At 36.6% G+C, this 20,191-nt stretch overlaps 2 protein-coding genes across 3 annotated transcripts in view; one reads left to right on the forward strand and one right to left on the reverse strand.

The window, feature by feature from the left end:
* Positions 1-885: 885 nt before the first annotated feature.
* Positions 886-9,530, reverse strand: slc35f2l (info solute carrier family 35 member F2, like). Of its 2 annotated transcripts, XM_022670745.2 has the most exons (8): positions 9,349-9,530; positions 7,232-7,407; positions 5,982-6,109; positions 5,705-5,864; positions 4,530-4,686; positions 3,777-3,829; positions 3,482-3,636; positions 886-2,740 (listed from the first exon to the last, which is right to left on the reverse strand). In XM_022670745.2, exons 1-8 carry the CDS (start codon positions 9,432-9,434, stop codon positions 2,468-2,470), a joined length of 1,188 nt encoding a protein of 395 aa, XP_022526466.2. In that variant the 5' UTR covers positions 9,435-9,530; the 3' UTR covers positions 886-2,467. The 2 variants fall into 2 exon arrangements, with proteins under 2 accessions (XP_022526466.2, XP_022526470.2); XM_022670749.2 differs by lacking the exon at positions 9,349-9,530 and having other exon boundaries at positions 5,982-6,089; positions 7,232-7,394.
* A 1,472-nt stretch (positions 9,531-11,002) lies between these two features.
* Positions 11,003-20,191, forward strand: part of vps53 (VPS53 subunit of GARP complex) — a 34,731-nt gene continuing 25,542 nt past the window's right edge. Inside the window, exons 1-4 of the mRNA XM_007245923.4 lie at positions 11,003-11,158; positions 12,772-12,852; positions 16,997-17,046; positions 17,175-17,241. Of these exons, the coding sequence (XP_007245985.2) occupies positions 11,072-11,158; positions 12,772-12,852; positions 16,997-17,046; positions 17,175-17,241 (285 nt within the window). The 5' untranslated portion in view covers positions 11,003-11,071. The remainder of the gene's footprint in view (positions 11,159-12,771; positions 12,853-16,996; positions 17,047-17,174; positions 17,242-20,191) is intronic.

A 20,191-nucleotide genomic window follows, 5' to 3' on the forward strand; every position in this document is an offset into this window, starting at 1 on the left:
CACTGCATTAATATCTGACATGGTATCTGCAGATCCTTAAAGTCTTAAATTATTAACTAAAAATAAGGCTTTTGAGGGTTTACATTTAATATGCAGGTTAGTTAAGATAGTGGTTTGGTAAAAAAAAAAAAAAAAAACTTACTGTAAAGTCGTTAAACCTAATAAAGCTTATAGTTTCATATTCACATTTTCAGTTCCACCTTGATGCACAGATTACACTGAGCATACAGCAGATGATAAGTGCTTTGAGATATTTTTTTGTTTATTATTTTTAGCTCATGTTGTGCCGAAATAACAGTCCACATAAAACTTTACCTGTTCTTATATGCATGTTCTGTTCCACCTTAAAAGATGTAGGCTTTATTTAGAAGCCTGTGTGTCGCCACAGCAGCATTTAAGGAGGAATGTTACAGTAGCAGCATTTAAGGTGGCTTTATTTAGAAGCCTGTGTGTCGCCACAGCAGCATTTAAGAAGGAATGGTACAGTAGCAGCATTTAAGGTGGAACGGTATATTAGCAGCATTTAAGGTGAAACTGTAAATTAGCAGCATTTGAGGTGGAACGGTAAATTAGCAGTGCTTAAGGTGGAACTGTTAATAAGCAGCATTTACGGTAGAATGGTAAATTAGCAGCGTTTAAGGTGGAACTGTAAATTAGCAGCATTTTAGGTGAAATGGTAACTTAGCAATATTTAAGATGAAATGGTAAATTAGCAGTGTTTAAGGTGGAATGGTAAATTAGTAGCATTTAACGTTGAATGGTAAAATATCAGCTTTTAGAGTGGAATGGTAAATTAGCAGTAAAGTTGTTTAAGGTGGAATGGTGAACGTGAATGAGTTACTGAAGGCAATAAAATTAGTTAGCAGCTACTTACACACAGTGCCATGGCTTGTACAGATGCTGCTTTAATGAAGGCCCAGCACAAGGAGTTTTTTTGCCCGCGTTGTTACTGTAAGAGCACAGAGCGCGTGGGGAACTGTAGCGCCGCTGTGTTTTACCCTACTAAACTAAACCGGAAACACCTCATCAAGCTCTGTAAAAAGAGTGTGTCCCTAAAAGCGCGCCTTTTTAAAACCTCGCGCCCTTGTAGAACTCTCGCCCAATAGCACTGCGCGTTGTTTTTAGCAGAGGAGCAGGGATTGATTTGGGACAGGTCCGTTAACGTTGAGGTAAACTGAGTGAGCAGCAGCTCTAAACAAACTGCAAGTGGCGTAAAGTTATGAAGTACAAAAACTTTATTATTTTACTTAAGTAGAAATTCTGGTTATCTATACTTAACTGGAGTAATTATTTTTCAGCCAACTTTTTACGTCTACTCCATAAATTTTACACAATTATCTGAACTTTCTATTCCTTACATTTTCACACAATTATCTGAACTTTCTCCTCATAATTTAAAAATAGCCTCATTACTTAGCAAAACTAAGCTTCTTTGACATATTTAAATTGTACTAAAATAAGTAAATATCATCACTGCCCAATGAAAAACATGTATATGCAAAACAGCAGCTTTAGAGGAGAGAGATAAAACCTTAACTTTCAATGGAAGTCAATGTAAAAAGAGATTATTTCAGGCAATTCTGAAAAATGTATATTGCTCCATTCATCAAGAAAGTTTGACACAGTTTAAGGGACAGTTTGTGTGTTCGAATTATGTAGTAAACTAAAAATTGACAAAAATTGAGATACTTGGTTTTTATTGTACAGCAATGATATGCAGATGAAACAGGGAACCATAGTGCATCCCACATTTTTCAACGTTAACAATATAATATAATATAAACGACACATTATAATATAATAGAATATAATACAATGTAATATAATATTATAAAATACTAATTATATAATAAAATAATATATGGAGATGTTAACACATTTTAATTAGGGGGTGTGACCCTACCAATCCTTTCCATAATCTGTGCCCTATGTGATCATATTTTTTGACTGAGGGAGGAAACCCTCACAGATAGTGGTAGAGCATTGATATTTCACTCAGATTCCGCTGAAGAGCCGAGAGCTGAAACCACCAGCCACATTACTTAAGAGAAAAAAAAAACTTGTAATCATGTTTTTTAGAAACCTGCTCTTTGACAGTTGAATATCACATTTTTGTGATTTAATTTTTTTGTTTTAATTTAGTTTTTCCAGATAGCACATTGAGTATAAAAGGACAACATTATAATTTTCTATGGACTAGCTGGGAGAACACTCTAAACAGCTGTTTAAACATCAAATAAAGGTCTAGTCATCACAATGTTAACACAATTTAAACAAAATAATATTAGATGCACGATTAGATTATTAGATACAGAAAAAAATATTCGTGTTACTCTCTCAATAAATAGCTGAAAGTGTGAGGACAGGTTTGTTTGAAATATATTCAAGGGAATACATAATACTATCTAGAATAGATTGCTATCATCAGTTATTATACAATCCATTGATAATGCTGTTAAATATTAAGCTACATTTCAGTTCTGCTAATAATAACACATCTGGTTTCTGATGAGTGTGATTTCCCTCTAGAACTGCTCTCGCTTTTCTCTTTCCCTTGATCTTCACATGTGTTATCAACCGCATAGCCAACCTGTCCTTCTTCATCCAGCTCTGCACCCTGGTTGTCGTAGCCTCCCTCCTCACACACTGATTCAGTAGGTGGGCTTGGTGTAGGGACAGCATTAAAGGTGATGAAGCCCACCATGATAGTCACTAATGACACAATGTAGAGTCCTGAGAACTGAGGGAGAAACAGGCTGAGAACTAAGGTCAGTGGACATATCAACACATTTACATTAGCACATTAGAAAACAGCACACAATGACTCTGAATACATATGGAAATTTGATACATGGCAATATATACATTTCAAATACAATCCTAAATCCAAAAGTTGAATGCAATGGATATACCATTAAAAATATTTTTTTTTACCATTTTTATAAAAAACTCATTCAACCATGCCTTCTGTATGTCTGACTACAAGTTATAGATCTTGGCACTGACCGCAGTGCCTGTACACATCTGTTTTGTTGGTTGTCTCTTCCAAAACAAACAGAGATTCATCATTTAAGAAGACCTGCTATCATTCTGAATCAGTGCATCACAGTTTGACATGACTACCCAGTTTTATTCCTCCATATATTCCTTATTGCTCCCTTTCTGACTGTATATCCCCAATCGTGTCTGTGCACATATGGCCATATATCAGACTCCTGTATCTAAAATTACTGTGATTCATTCTAATGCTCACATAAGATTCAAGTTACACATTCTTATGTTTACACATTAACAGTCATCATCAATTAGCAGGTCACAGTGACCCTACCATTCGTTCACATGTGCCAACAGAGAGCATAAAAGCACAGTATTTATTAATCTCACAATCAATAAAAAGCCTTTCCTCTGTTCAGATGCAGCTGAAACCTGCTCTGCTCTCTCTGAGCATGTGTGCTGGTGTCAGGTGTATAATTACACTTACTGAGTACTGGAACAGGAACAGGCCACAGAACAGGCTGAACAGGTCAGCGGTGAGCAGAGACAGGTTAACTGCTGTAGCACTGGTCAGCTTCACCACCAACGGCATGCAGCTGTAGAGAGCGTACATACACAGCCCGAACCCACTCAGGAGCAAAACTGAGGAGAGAGGAGGATGTTTTTCAGACCATTATAATATTGATGGATAAGATAAGATTTCTGAATGTATGATAAAACATTAAGGATGGTTCCAAAAGAATAGATGTCAAACACTTAATTACTGAATGAAGGATTCTTACCAATTTGCCACGTCCACTGAATATTTGCTATCTGTGCATGTTCTAAAATACCACTGCAAAAGAGAGAATACAGTGCATTAACCTATTCAGTCTGCATTGATTGAATTTAAATGCATATTAACCCATTAACTAAACATTTTATGACAGAACAAGAAAAAAAGTCCAATAAAAAATGTGTCTCGAAAACAGCAACTTTACTGAAGAGAGATAAAACATTAACTTTTAATGGATGTCAATGTAAAAAGAGTTTTAGATAACTAAAAAAATCTATTGGTCCATTCATCAAGAAATTTTAAGACACTGTCAATGATAAGTAGTAAGTGTAAGTAAATTAAATACTAACTACACAGTAGAGAAAGTTACTTCAACAAAGGCAGGATAAACTCATTCTTTGTCCATGTCCATGACAAAGCTTTTGATGAGTTAAAATTAGTTCAGTGCCATTTTTCTTTTCATTGGAATAAAATTATACATTCCTTATCAGTTAATAGGAATAAAGTATACATGTATGTAGTCTAATCTTATGTAAACAAAGTATTCAAGACAAAATTACACTGTAGCTGAATGAAATGTTATATAGTTACAACATTGAGAAATTTTACAGCTGGCCCAAACATAAGTATTTAACTTAACTCCCTCAACTACATGACCTGAAATCATCATTGCTCACCATTTAAAATAAAGTTAAGTGGATTTTTAAGGGATTACATTCACCTCAACATGCAACCTGATATACACCTAAAAGAATCTCACAGTTGTATGCCACTGATGAGCATCCCAAACAGACCCAGCATGCCCAGGAACTCCATCCTGCTCCGGTTCTTCACTGTGTACTCCTGACACACGTTGGAGATGGCATACAGGCTAGCACTGAGGATCACCAGCCCATCTCCCAGCAGAATGTTACTGGCTGTCGACACAGACATGAAGTATGTAAGTGTAGTTACAATCTGTCACAATGGACTGAGGTCAAAAGGTCATCAGCAACCATCCATCACTTTTTTTCAACTTCCAGTTTGTGTCCCTGTAATCTCCTAAATTAAACTTAAATGTTATTTAGCAGTTAAAAGGCAATATATACATATTGCATCCACCTACAGGGGTTGGACAATGAAACTGAAACACCTGCTTTTAGATAACAATAGTTGAGGTGCACATTGAATTCTGCCGTGATTTGGGCAGTTGTGGTTTTATGTTTGCTGGATACAATCCAGGTGAGCACCCAAACATCCCTTTCAGACAGCTTTCTCTTGCGCCCACAGTTAATCCTGTTGGATGTGCTTCGTCCTTCTTGGTGGAATGCTGACAATACCCTGGATACCGTGGCTCTTGATTCATCACAAAGACTTGCTGTATTGGTCACAGATGCGCCAGCAAGATTTGTCCTCTTTTGAACTCTGGTATGTCACCCATAATGTTGTGTGCATTGCAATATTTTGAGCAAAACTGTGCTCTTACCCTGCTAATTGAACCTTCACACTCTATACGCTCTTACTGGTGCAATGTGCAATTAATGAAGATTGGCCACCAGGCTGCTCCAATTTAGCCATGAAACCTCCCACACTAAAATGACAGTTTTTTCAGTTTCATTGTCCAACCCCTGTTTATGAGGCGATGCAAAATACTTGAGTTTCTTGCAGTACTTTTTGTTATTGTGGAGAATGTACGCAATATTAGTGCTAGGAGAATGAGGGATAAGGTCCTCTGAGTCATATGAAGTCCCTTAACTATATCTGCTAATGTAACATCACTGTACTGCTCAACACATTGTGAGGAGAACACTAACTGCAGCATCACTGTTTAATTGTTAATATGGAGTGTCTAGTAGTAGTCTAGTCTTGACTACTAACAGTGCTTTACTCTAAGATGGCAAATCAAAGACACCAAAAAAGGTAAAGGAGCAGAAAGCCTGCAATCAGTGTCCTCACTTGACCCCTGGTCCCGGCCTGCAATGAGATCAGCTCCAACCATGGCTCCCACACCAGCCAAACACACACACACAGCCACATAGTGAACTATCCTGTATCGTGCCTTCAGGAAGAACCAGGAGAGGATCATAAGCACCGGGATGATGAAGCAGTCCAGCAACTGAAACACAGGAAATTCATGCAGATTTAATTATACAGCTTGCATTAACACACTACATCACAGCACACATACTTATCAATGTAATGAATCATTCAGCTCGATAGGAAGTGTATTTACCTGTATACTTGTTAAGGTGGTATACTGGTATGCTTTTACCACAGCGTAATTTGCCTCCACATCAGCCAGGCCCAACAAGATATACTTCCACCATTTTGTCTTTAATATCTGCAAAATATTGCCATCACCTACATTAAAAGAGAGGCATCCTGGATGTTACACAATGGCATTCTCTAAAGCACTGCACCCATAAAAATAAATTTTCTTAACATTGAAGAAGAAGTAAGTAATTAGTGACTCAACAGACTTAAACAGTCATGGCCAAAAGTGATGGCACCCCTGTAATTCCTCAAGAAAATCTATTTCCTCCCAAAAAGTTATTTTGTTATGTTTATTTCCTTTGTGTATTGCCCATTTTTGGAATTTGGTGTGAAATTATGTCAAATCTGTCTTTTTATTTAAACGTGTAATTGCAATAATTTGTGAGAAATATTCTCAATTTTGTGCTCTATTCTGTATCTGCTGTGATCTAGTATGATTTGTTTATACACCCCTTATGTGCAAAGATAATATTATCAGGAGTAATACCATTGTGTAGTTTTTGATACATATTCAATACAGATAAATATTTAATTTTATAGCCAAGTAGCTTTTTCCATCTCTGTCAATGAAATATACAGCTCTGGACAAAAATAAAGAGACCACTTAAGTTTTTGAATCAGTTTCTCTGATTATGCTATTTATAGGTAGATGTTTGAGTAAAATGAGCATTGTTGTTATATTTTATAAACTACGGACAACATTTCCTCCCAAATTCCAAATACAAATATTGTCATTTAGAGCATTTATTTGCATAAAATTAGAAATGGCTGAAAGAACATATAAAATGCAGAGCTTTCAAACCTCAAATAATGCAAAGAAAGATAAAGATAACGTTTTAAGAGTTCACAAATCAGTATTTGGTGGAATAACCCGTTTTTTTAATTACAGTTTTCATGCATCTTGGCATGTTCTCCTCCACCAGTCTTACACACTGCTTTTGGATAGATTTATGCCACTCCTGGTGCAGAAATTCAAGCAGTTCATCTTGGTTTGATGGCATCAGTGGTCTCTTTTTTTTACAGAGCTGTATATATAAATAAATGTATGCTTCTACATTTAAAAAATAGATATGAAGAATGTTATGTAAGTAAATTAATTAAAGGAAACCCCCCTAAATTCCATGTAAATTGTTTGAGTATAAAATAAAAAATGAGCAATTCCTTTGTCCCAAACATTGATTAGTATATTGAATAAGAACTGAAACAGACCTGTTCTAAAGAGGAGTGCAGTAGTGTAGGTGAAGAATAGAAGGGTGTAGTTGATGAAGCTCTGGAGCATGGGTACATCCAGGTTCCAGGTTGATGCCAGGTACTGAGATGTTACTGCGGTTCCACAAATCAGTGCTGATAGTCCCTGACCCATCAGCAATGTTTTCAGCAGCTGCCTAGAATAAACACACAGACATGCTTATCTAGTAAACTAACAATTCTTAATAAAACAAATGAGTCACTTTCAGTTAGATTTATATTCAGGTTCTTGGTCTAAACTGCAGCGCCATTTCCTACTGTCTACTGAAAATACTGAAAAGTAGTATTGTTAAAGGTTAGACCTTGTTTGGGACTGGAAATAAAGCTTTTTATAAATATTTTAAGAGTATATTTTATACGAACAATTGGTACTCTCTTGTTAGTATGAATTGACATTTACAGCATTTTGTTGAAGCTGTTCTGCAAAAGGACTTGCAGAACATTTTAATTATATTGTGTTATTATGTATATAAGGCAAAAATAATTTTAGGACATTCATCAACAGTTAAGTAGCATGGTGTGTTTACTTGGTTGGGAAATAGAACTCTACTTTGTCTGTTACAAAAAGGACCACTATGTTAGTAAATTGAGGCTGTGCAAGTACTAATTCAATGCATTTAAATATAAGTTACTTATATGATGTCTAAAATATATTTTTAATAAATATGTACATAAAATATACTGCTGTGAATTAAGATTCGCTGTATGCTTTGGAGGGCTAGTTCTAACAGTTTGGTAAAACTAATCCTGTAGTGAAGAGGTCGTACAAGCTTTCAGTTAAGCAAAAGATGCTTAACCGGGATGCTGCATTGCACCAACAAAAAGGGAGATTACTAATGTTTTAAATGTTAAAACCTAAACAACCCATGTATTACCTTTTCAATGGTGTATTACATTTATTTGTTTAATAGCTATCAACGTTTGCAGCTGTTGCTATGGGATTGTAAGAGAAATTAGCAAAATCAAACCAAATCAAATCAAATTTATTTGTAAAGCGCTTTTACAACTGATGTCACAAAGCAGCTTTACAGAAATGTGATCACAGGACAAAGTATCAGGCAAAACATTAAACATAAAAATACAGAACACAGAACCCCCAGTGAGCGTTATTTTGTTATGTTTATTTCCTTTGTGTATTGCCCATTTTTGGAATTTGGTGTGAAATTATGTCAAATCTGTCTTTTAATTTAAACGTGTAATTGCAATAATTTGTGAGAAATGTTCTCAATTTTGTGCTCTATTCTGTATCTGCTGTGATCTAGTATGATTTGTTTATACACCCCTTATGTGCAAAGATAATATTATCAGGAGTAATACCATTGTGTAGTTTTTGATACATATTCAATACAGATAAATATTTAATTTTATAGCCAAGTAGCTTTTTCCATCTCTGTCAATGAAATATACAGCTCTGGACAAAAATAAAGAGACCACTTAAGTTTTTGAATCAGTTTCTCTGATTATGCTATTTATAGGTAGATGTTTGAGTAAAATGAGCATTGTTGTTATATTTTATAAAATACGGACAACATTTCCTCCCAAATTCCAAATACAAATATTGTCATTTAGAGCATTTATTTGCATAAAATTAGAAATGGCTGAAAGAACATATAAAATGCAGAGCTTTCAAACCTCAAATAATGCAAAGAAAGATAAAGATAACGTTTTAAGAGTTCACAAATCAGTATTTGGTGGAATAACCCTGTTTTTTAATTACAGTTTTCATGCATCTTGGCATGTTCTCCTCCACCAGTCTTACACACTGCTTTTGGATAAATTTATGCCACTCCTGGTGCAAAAATTCAAGCAGTTCATCTTGGTTTGATGGCATCAGTGGTCTCTTTTTTTTACAGAGCTGTATATATAAATAAATGTATGCTTCTACATTTAAAAAATCAGAGAGTATCAGGCAAAACATTAAACATAAAAATACAGAACACAGAACCCCTAGTGAGCGCGAAGCAAAAATCCCTCAGAGCTGCAGGAGGAAGAAACCTTGTTGAGTTTGACCTAATCTCATATTAAGTTAGTAATGCAACCCCAAATTACATTAAAACATTCACAGAGCATCCACTCACCATGTGAAGATTTCTCTCCATTTGTAGTTTTTGATTTGTCTTGATACTTTTCCACAAAATGATTCCCCTTGCTGTGTGTCGTTCATCGTCCAAAGTGATCTACTGTGAGCAAGGGTGGCTCTAAGAAGAGAATGATACAATCAATTGCTGTGCCTTAACTACGGCGGGTGAATCATTTACAATCTGTGATACAGTGTGGTGTTCAAGGAAGAGAGAGAGTCAAAGAGACAGAGATAAGCTGCACTTTTCAGTGGCAGGCTGAGGAATCGCTAACTATGTGTGGGAGTGATTACTGCTGCATGAGTTTTATTCACTCTACTGTAACTTTAGGATCAGCACACATTTGAGTGTTTTTTAATAAAACACCTTTACACCTGTATGTTTGTATATGTAGGAGTATGTATATGTGGGAGAGTAAGACTTATGCAAATACACATTTAAACTTTTAGAATTATTTTAACTTTTAGAATCCAGAGTCTTTAAAACCCCTGAAAGTATAAATTTCGCGAACTTTTATTTTTTTATTGGAAACTGATAGATGCTTTGAGGACTTTTACATTTTTTTTTTAAAGAAAAATGTTAATTCAAGCCTTGTTAGAGGTTCCAGACAGTTTCAGATTGAAGGACCCCTATATACTCCAAAGTAATTGATAGTTGCAGCCCTAATACTGACCCATTTAAATTTGCTCTCTGCTGTTTAAATTATTTCAGATTATTTAAAATGTTTTTTTTTCTATAGGAGGTAAATCCTACCAAAAATAAAACTGAAATAAAAAAAATAAAATGAAAATGCAAAAAACATTTAGCACTTTTTTTCCAAACGTGTTAAAATATTATGACAAGCTAAATTAAATCACTTTATTTCAAATGTTGTTTTTCACCTGAGCATATGTGACAAAATTAAAATTAAAAAGGTTTTTTGCTATTTTATCTTCATTAGCATATGGGTAAAATGAAAAAGCTAATTGTGAAGAAAAAAATAAAAAATTCAAGAATCTCAAACTACTTCCATAGCTAGCACTAGCTAACTACTTAAGGCTAAGGCTGCGGTTCACTAGCAGCACCTTGCCCTCGCTCCAGCACCCCTGCAGCCTCCTGCAGTAGCTCCACAACCGAGTTAGCCATTAATACCTGAGCAAAGACGCGCCAAGTTGCACGTCTCTGTAAAATTGTAGCCCCACTATTGTTAATTAACATGTATACATGTATTTGCATGCTGGTGAAGTTGAAAAGGCTTTTTCCTTTTAGATTCAACTGTTCAATACACGTATGATAATGAAGGAAAAAAAAATCCATTTAATTTTCATTTTATTTTTGTCACATATGACAATATGAAAATTTAATTGCAAATGAAGATTTTATTTAGTTTTTTACATATTGTCATAATATTTTCACACATTTAGAAAAGAAAAGCACAAAACAGTATTTTCATTTTCATTTTAGTGTTTTCATTTCAGTTTTATTTTTGGCAGGATTTACCTCCCATATTTTTCATGAGTCTTTTTTTTTTTTTTTTTACACTTCTACTGTTTTATTTCTTTCTTTTTTTATTGAAATCTGTTAATGTTTTATCTTGTCACAGTTCAGGGTTTAGAGGTGCTGAGCTCCAGGGCAGTGGGTGGCAGTAACAGCAGTAACAGCGCTGTGGAGCTGGATGATCAGCTGAGGGAACAGCGAGAGCTGGGCAGCTTCAGTTACAGCTCACTGACAACCGGCTGCTACAATGATGGAGGAGGAGGAACTGGAGTTTGTAGAGGATTTGGACGCTATTTTACATCTTTCTCCAGAAGTGCAGCTGGCCATAGAACATGTAACGAGCGGAACATTTGTTTTTTCGCGGTTTAGGACGCATTTGTCGTAGTTTAGATAGCACAGGAGCTAGGTAGCCTAGCTAGCGTTAGCTAACCTACGTCTAACTAGCTATCCAACGCTAGCTCCGGTTTGTCAACTTTTGTATACATTTTATTTAGCCTTTCTTTGTGTTAAGTTGTTTTTAGCAGTTTATACAATGTCTCGTATAATACGGTTCGTTACATGTCGCATTTGGACGTCATTTGTTCTGAGTTGGTAGTAGGCTATTATAGCCTCATAGCTAGCAGTCTATCTAACGTTAGCTAGTTCGCTGGTTTGTTGTTATAGTTAGCTGATAGGGGTGTGCCATATTGTATCGTACGCAATAATATCGCCAAAATACCCTGTAATATCGTGATATGATTTTATGGCCATGTGGGCCATCAGGGTAGAAATTTTGTGCAGTTTGTATTAAAAGGAAAATTCCCACTGTTCTCGTTTCCCTTCAAAAATCTACTAGACAGACACAGCTCTGGAAAATAATTAAGAGACCACCTCAGTTTCTAAATCAGATTATCTGATTTTGCTATTTATAGGTTTATATGTTTGAGTAAAATTAACATTTCTCCCAAATTCCAAATAAAAATATTGTTATTTAGAGTATTCATTTGCAGAAAATGAGAAATGGCTGAAAAAAACAAAAAAGATGCAGAGCTTTCAGACCTTAAATAATGAGAAGAAAACAAGTTAATATTCATACAGTTTCAGTTCAGAAATCAATATTTGGTGGAATAACCCTGTTTTTTAATCACAGTTTTCATGCATCTTGGCATGTTCTCCTCCACCAGTCTTACACACTGCATTTGGATAAATTTACGCCACACCTGGTGCAAAAATTCAAGCAGTTCAGCTTGGTTTGATGGTTTGTGATCTTCCTCTTGATTATATTCCAGAGGTTTTCAATTTGGTAAAATCAAAGAAACTAATAATTTTTAAGTGGTCTCTTATTTTTTTCCAGAGCTGTATATCTGACCAGTATGATTTATTTTACCTCAATCCTGGATATATGAAGTATTGACATGTTAGATCATTGACTTCGGTTACAGTCTTTATTTATTATTTCTATTAGGGATGTGCCATATCATATCATTAGCAATAATATCTCCAAATAAAATGTAATTTTTGTTTTGTAGGTAACTAGCAGTTAGAGGTGGGAATCTGTAAGCACCATACGATTCGATTACAAATCAGAGGACTGCAATGGGATTATAAAATGATCATCAGTGCAGCTAGATTAATCTTTTTCTTCTATAGAGGATTTATTTTTATGCATTGCATGACTGCTTGGTACTTTAAGTAAAGTATGTGTATTGTTCTACAGTTAATTCCGCAATTTAATATGCTCTTTTACACTATTTCTATTTACTTGAAAAAATGCATGTGATTAATACAACAATCTAGGATGAATGTTTTTAGAATAATGGTTAGACAAGCTTCAGCCACAATATTAAAAAAAACGGCTACAGGGAAATCAGAAACAAGAAGGTTATTTATAATCTTCTGGCTGATCAGTGTTATGTAGCAGTTTAAGACTGTTTTTCTTATTTTCTGTCTGTAATCTCTTCATTTCAGGTTTTCCCCAGTCAAGATCCTCTTGATCGACCAGATTTCAATGCTGTTGAATACATCAACACTTTGTTTCCCACTGAGCAGGTAGGTCAATGTCAGTTTCAATCTGCACACAGTCAGAATAACCACAACGTATGGTATATTTTCTAAAATGATAATTCTTTGTATAGTATAGTTTTATACTGTGTGTGTTAGGGCTGGGCGATATGGAAAAAAATCTTATCACGATATAGTTTTTCATATCAGTCGATATCGATATATATCACGATATATCACACTTAAAGATTTCAAGTGAGAGAATAAGGGAGTGAAGATATCAACAATTTTAGTTTCAATTTTATTTAGTCCGTTTATTTTTGTCAGTTAACAAATGAACATTATACAACTGTATAAATAAATAAATAAAAATATAACTCAAATCCTGTATATTGAAAATGGGAACCAAAGATAAAGTAAACAGAACTAAATTCTTTGTCAGTTCCAAATAAATAAAATCTCTCATACAAAAAGTAAATTCTTTTTAAAAGAAAAACAGACCTGGTCAGTTCCATAAAATATTAAAACAAAAATGTCAAGCAACTTTCCAATGTAAACAAAAGATAACATAAAATTCACTCAATTGTGCTCAGCTTATGCTCAAACGCAAAATAAAGAAAGGCACAATAACTATTAGTGCAATACTGTCTCTTAAGTTGCAAGTTTACAAGTTGCGGGCCAGGAAGACAAGCCTGTCCACTGCCTCAGGTTTTAAAGCTGCCCTGTGGCAGGTCACAATATTTCCGCCTGTGCTAAAAACTCTCTCAGAGGGGGTGCTGGTGGCAGGGATGCACAAATAGCGCTTTGCCAGGCAGCTTACTCTTGGGAAGCTTGTCTCATTGATCTTCCACCACTGCAAGGGGTCCATTTCACTGTCTGCATATGGTGCCAGCAGGTAATTGTCAAGCTCCTTTTCCATGGTTTCTTTGTCACCAAGTCCTGTACTGGTGGGGTAAGATCTCTTAAAGAAACTGCCCAGTGACCTTTTCTGTTTCTTCTGGGAAGGGAGCAATGCAGCAGCTCCTTCCTCTTCTTCCTCTGTTCTGTGTGAAGTGGAGGGGTCTTGGTTTTTCTCCAGCATCTCAGACACTGCTCTCATTTTGATGGTTTTGAGTTTTTCTGGCTTGATATATTGTACCTTGAAGCGTGGATCCACCAGTGTTGCCACATCAAGCAGGTCATCTGTTTTCTGATCAGCATACTTTTCATCTAGGTATACCATGACAGTCTTTCTCATGTCCTTTGTGAGCTGAGTTTTACAGTCTGATGGCTGCAGAATCTGTGTTCTGAAGAGATGCAGCATCGGCTTGAGGTAGGACACACTCACATAAGATTCTCCAGAAAGTGAGTCAGTGAATTCCACTAATGGATTCAAGGCCTCATGCATGGACTCCACCACATCCATGTCCTGCCAGGTGGGAACCAAGTGCCTGGTCTTCTTATCTGCACTGAGTACCTGAGAGATGGCCTTGTGCTGCTCCAACACCCGTCCAATCATTTTTTGACGTGAACCCCACCTAGTGGGTGACTCTGTCATCAGCTTGTGTTGGGGAAGGTGATGCTGCTGCTGGGCAGTAGCCATCTCTCTCTTCTTCTTCCAGGAGTAAGTGAAAGCAGCCACCACTTTTTTACACACCCCCACAGCTCGCTCCACCCTCTTGTCTTTTCCTGCTTTCTCTGAGAACAAAATGTAAATATATAAGTTACATCTAATTAATTACTTAAAAAAAATATTTAATTAAAATGTCTATAAGCTAAAAAAAAAAGTTACTGCTAACCAAAAATAACTACTTAACTATTAAAGTTAAGGTTTAGTTAACTACTAAGCCTAAAATAAATAATACAAAATCCATTCATTAAAATAAAACAATCAGTTTAGCTTCTGAATAAAAGACTGACCATTTTTGTAATCAATTTTAACTTTAAAGTAACCAACTGTGTATCACTATTTTCCAGTTTCATTATTAATTTACTCTTACACTTAATGCTTAAAGTTAGTGAGATTTCAAGCTCATTCTTGCAGTTTGTCTGAGTTGGATATGCAATTTAAGTCGCAACAAATATAAAATTCTTCTCATCAACTTACCAACAGCAGAGTGAAGTACATGCCCGAAGCACTGCAGCCGTGTCCAGTTGTTAATTGATGTTGCCTTTACTATATTTGTTCCACTGTCTGTTGTGATGCAGACTTGTTTGGCTTCACTTAGTCCCCAGGATGCAAGTGCTTCTGCCAGTCCTAAAGCCATTATTTCGCCTGTATGGTCTTCAGGAAAGTAGGCGGTTTGAAGACATTTGCTTTTCAAATTCCAGTCATTGTCAATGAAGTGGGCAGTGAGGCTCATATAAGGTTCGGAAGTGCGACTTGACCACAAATCTGACGTGGTCGCGAAGTAGGACACACTTTGCAGTTCGTTTTCAACTTTCTCTCTGCACTCCGTGTATAGCTGGGGAAGTGCCGTGTGAGAGAAATGTTTACGGCCAGGTAGTTGGTAACGGGGGTCAAGTACTTTTATCAGCCGCTTAAATCCGTCATTTTCAACCGTGTTTATTGGCATCATATCTTTTCCAATAAAATAGGTTATCGCATTTGTTATATCACCGTGTCTCTTCGTTTTTTTGTTGTATGGCATCGCGGCGGAGAAAGCAGACACTACGGTCTGCTGTTGCATGGGCATCACACTGGTTGTTGTTTTAGATGGACCACCGGTGCTTGCTTTGATCTGGGACTGTAAATTCTTGCATTGCGTGTGCTCTAAAGTATGGCACTGCTTCAGATGGTAAAAAAGATTGGTAGTATTACCTGTCTTTGTGGGAACATGCTTGCGACACAGTCTGCAGTGAACGCTGCTTTGCCTCTTGTCCGACTTTAAGTATCCAAAATACCTCCACACAACCGAATTCGTCGGACCATTTTTTTCAACGATTTCCTCATCATTTGAGCCTTGGGCTGTGTTGGTTGGGGGGTCTACCTGGGTAATGCTGTCGCTTGAGGTTTTTTTAACGTTTTCCGTCTCCATTTTATTTCCTTTTTGTTACTCTAGCTCTTAGCTAGCTAGCGTTAGCTAATTAGCATAGCAGCGTGCAGCTCTGCAGAAGCCCAAACATTAGCGTGTGACCTACTCGCCCCGGGTGGGGAAAGCTGTGGGCGTCAACCAAACCCGACTTAGCTCTATTCCAGCCACATGATTGGTTCAGCGTGGCGCTACTCTTAATCTCATTGGCTGTTTCCGTTGTCTGTCAGAAACATTCCTGGAACAAGTTATATCGAAGATTTATCGACTATGTCTTATTGTTCTATCGAGAAAAAGTTATTTCGCGATAATTATCGTTATCGTTTTATCGCACAGCACTAGTGTGTGTAGAATCTGTGTAAAAGTAACATTGGGTACTTTTCTTTTTGTATATTTTGAATTCAGGTATATATATGATATGTGACAGTAATATCTGTACTAATGGTTTAATGTTTTAGTTCTTAAAAAATATATCAAAATAAATTCTGTATAGGAAAAGCATTTTACAAATGAAGCCTACTAGTTTTTAAAACTTTTCCATTTCCTTTCCCTAAAATGTTACTTCCTTAAGTTGCTGGGGACATATATGATCTATCTGATCAGCAACACTTAACCAAAAATGATAATCTAACACCTGAGTTGCAATTTGAGTTGCTAATTGTTGTTTTTGTCAATCAGGCTGATTTTTAATTGAATTGCTGAACTGAATTGTTTTGCCTTTTTAGACCACTAGGCGGTGCTGTTGCCTTTCAGTAGTGGATCTGAGCCTATGTGTCAAGCACAGCATTCACTTAGGCTCCATGTGAAAATGAAGAGGGAACTTTAAAAGTGTTTTTGTGGAATAATATTTTCTTTGAGATGCTAATATTAAAACTATTGGGTATTTTCTGATGTTGATATCTATCCTGTATGATTTCTCCGTTTACTGAAGCAGCTTAAGTTAAAATTAATATTTATATGTAGACTAAGTAAGTACCTCATAGGACAAATCACATGGCAAACAACATTTAGTCACACCATGTTAGTGTGTTCATGCTAGATTTGATACAGGTCTGGATTGATTATTTTTCCCTCTTACTGTTTTTCACTTTCTACTCATATAGGTTTATACTAATGCTAATTAAAATGGGTAATGTTTTAACGCATGATTTAATATAAATTGTAAACCTTCCCTTTAACAGTCTCTTGCAAACATAGATGAAGTGGTCAACAAGATTCGACTGAAAATCAGGTGAGCATTTTATCTCACATAACAATCTACAATGTTTTGGTGAAGTGTTAACATAATGTAGAACAGTGGTTCTCGAATCACTGTCACATATTATGATTTGTCTTTTTTTTCTTGCTCTGTTGCACCAGACGGCTGGATGATAACATCAGGACGGTGGTGAGGGGGCAAACGAATGTGGGACAGGATGGCAGACAGGTGAGTGTCTTACGTCCAGCCATTGAGTTATCCTTGCAATTAATTTATTTTTTTTGTATTTTATCTAGTTTAGATGAAATGTTATCTAGGTTAGTTATACAAAAAAAATATGTTTTAATTAATTATTTATGTTTTTGTAAAATCATAGTCAATTTCTAATATATAGATTTATGTAAATACATCTTCTTATAATTGTATTTCAGTTGTAGGTCAGTTTTAGGAATTTTAGGATCACACTGAATTTTGCATTTGTTGTTTTAGGAATGAGTTTAAATGAGAAGTTTGTGAAGTAATGATACTCCTTCTGATACACCTACAGCAGTCTTATTTAGGAGAGCTTGTGGAAGGGACGTTGGGAGAGTGTGTATGTGGTCGGAAGGGTTGCTGTTTGGGACAGGTAGAAGATAAATTGGACTAGCAGAGTGCTGTTAGAGAGCCTTGCTCTGGGCTACACAGCATGTGAATGGAGAAAGCAACTTTAGTTTGATGTTGTGATGATGGATGTGGCACCAGACCCTGCAGGGCTGCCTCTCCTGTTCAGACACAAGAACCCTTTAAGCCTAGCTAATCATTAAAGGCCCACTGTGGGGCTACACAGTCTATTGTTTGAGCATTGTCATTAGTGTGTGCATGTGCAGCAGTCATATCGCAGGATGTGCAAGGTCACATGGGACAGATTAAAATCACACACATCATGCAGCACTTGAGACAAGAGAATTTGGTGCTGTTTTAATGTTCCATTACCTGTTTACTAGAAGCACATTTTGTTACAGAAAGTGTAATTAGTCATGTTTAATTTGATGAAGTTCAGCACATTCTGAACAGTCTGAACAAATTACTATATTTAAATAAAAATAGTGTATAATCACATTTTAAGAGTCTGCTGCATAATTTTGTCTGCTTGTGAAATATATGACCCATTATTACCAATACCATAACAATATACTGCCCACCCCTAATATACCATATACCCAATATTATTTATACTACTCTTAGATACAAAGAGGACATCATGACCAAGTATTATGTCTGATCAATGACCAAGCCCATCTTGAAAATGCCTGTTTTGTGAAAATCTGGTGTTTGGGGTTGAACTTTTACAGTCTGAAATGTGGCATTTTTTTCTGTGCTAGCTGGCCATATTGCTAATGGTACTGCTAGGCAACTGTCCTTATTACCTATTCGTCAGCCTACCTCAGTGACTCATAAGAGGTTATATGACCTCTATTTGCATAATGCATGCTGGGTAGTGTAGTGAGGAAGCACTAATAGATTTTAAAAAACAAAAAAAAAAAAAAACATAAAGGAAACCAAGGAGACTGAGTGCTGCAGTGTTGTAATACAGAATAATACATTATATTAACAAGTGTTTAACAAAGCTAGTCTTTTTTGCACCATCATGTCTGTGACATTTAATAAATCTACTTCATGTGTCCTCCATCTATTTTACCTCTGTGGAACAGGCTAGGATTTATCATAACCGTCACGTTCCCAGACTCAGACCATCGTTCTTTTGCTCTGGAAGAGGAGGCACATTCCCCTGGATTTCCCTCTTCTCCACTATAGTTCCATTCCACATTGTGGTTTTGTGTCCCGCTGCTTCTTGGAGCTGGTGGAAAACCTTGATTCAACACAGATCCGTGCTCAATCAGGGTGGCAGGCAGAGGTGAAATGTGACACCTGATTGCGAGGATTGAGTAGGGGCTAGTGAGGGTTTTAGAGGGGTCCGGAGCTCCTCTCCTAACCTGTTTACTCCGAAATGTGGAAAGCGCTCATGGCTGGGCCAGTTCTTTGGGTCAAGGCTTGGAGTTTCATGGCCTGTAGCCTTCTAAGATCTTTCCACCAAGCAAAGGAAAATCCTTTCTGCAAATGGAAATGCTGTGAGGTGTGGGCTACAGATGTAGGGACTGGGGGCCGATTAAGGAGAGAACATGGACTGGAAAGTACATTGCTTGTTCTTGTTTAGTCTAAGTACTATTTATCAGTAGGGTGGGGACATCTGCTTCTGGAGTGGGGTCTCGGGGGCATGCGTGATAATTCTAGCTGTGTGGAGGAGGAGGTGGACAATATGTGTTTTTAGAGTGGTATCAGGACCCCTTTTTTTCTTTTAAAAGGGCAGAATTTCACACTTTGCGTTAGGGAAGTGATTTGTCCAGTTAGCCTGAGAGTGAGTCAGTGACTGTGCTTTGATGTGGAGTTGAAACTGAAGGCCAGATAAGCGGTGTCTCCTGCATTGAACAGCGGTCACAGCACAGATGTTGGCCCTGTTTAAATGCCTTGTGGACAAAAATCCGTCTTGGGAAGAAGGAAAAAACTGTTATTGTCTGCCTGCTGAGAGGATTCTCTCTCTCCTTGGCAAGAACAGCCAGCTGTGCACCCTAGGAAAGTTCTGGTTCTGGGCCCAACTGTTCCTCCACTACATAGTTTCGGAGGAAATCTGTTGAATTCCAAAGGCTTCTGTCTAAGGTGGTCAAAATGTCAATTTGTTGTCATAAGACACAGTTAATACACTAAATGCTTTTCTAACTAACCAACTACACATTTTAGTACAGAGATTGTAATTGGATGGAGTATGGTAGATTTAGGCTAAGCATCACTGCAATGGGTATAGTATAGTAATTTAATAGCAGTGTATAAGTATCTGCTAGTATGGTGTTTGTCTATATTTGGTAAATATTGTGTATTAAGATTGAATGCCTCAGCTAATTAAAGATAATGCCAGCTATTGTCACTTTACTAACAGGACTCTACTCTCAAGAGTGTGTCACTCAGTCGAAATAGTGAGTATCAGAATATAGAAAAGCTAACACACACCGCTAAACTGGCATCATCAGTTTTCCTGGAATGGTTAATGTAGCATCCAGCCCTGCCCTCAATCTGTACCGAAATCTACTTATCTTACTGAAAAATGATTAATGTTTGACAAAACAGACAAAACACTGATTTGTCT

Source organism: Astyanax mexicanus, chromosome 18 (genome assembly GCF_023375975.1).
Source record: "Astyanax mexicanus isolate ESR-SI-001 chromosome 18, AstMex3_surface, whole genome shotgun sequence".
Classification (NCBI taxonomy): domain Eukaryota; kingdom Metazoa; phylum Chordata; class Actinopteri; order Characiformes; family Acestrorhamphidae; genus Astyanax; species Astyanax mexicanus.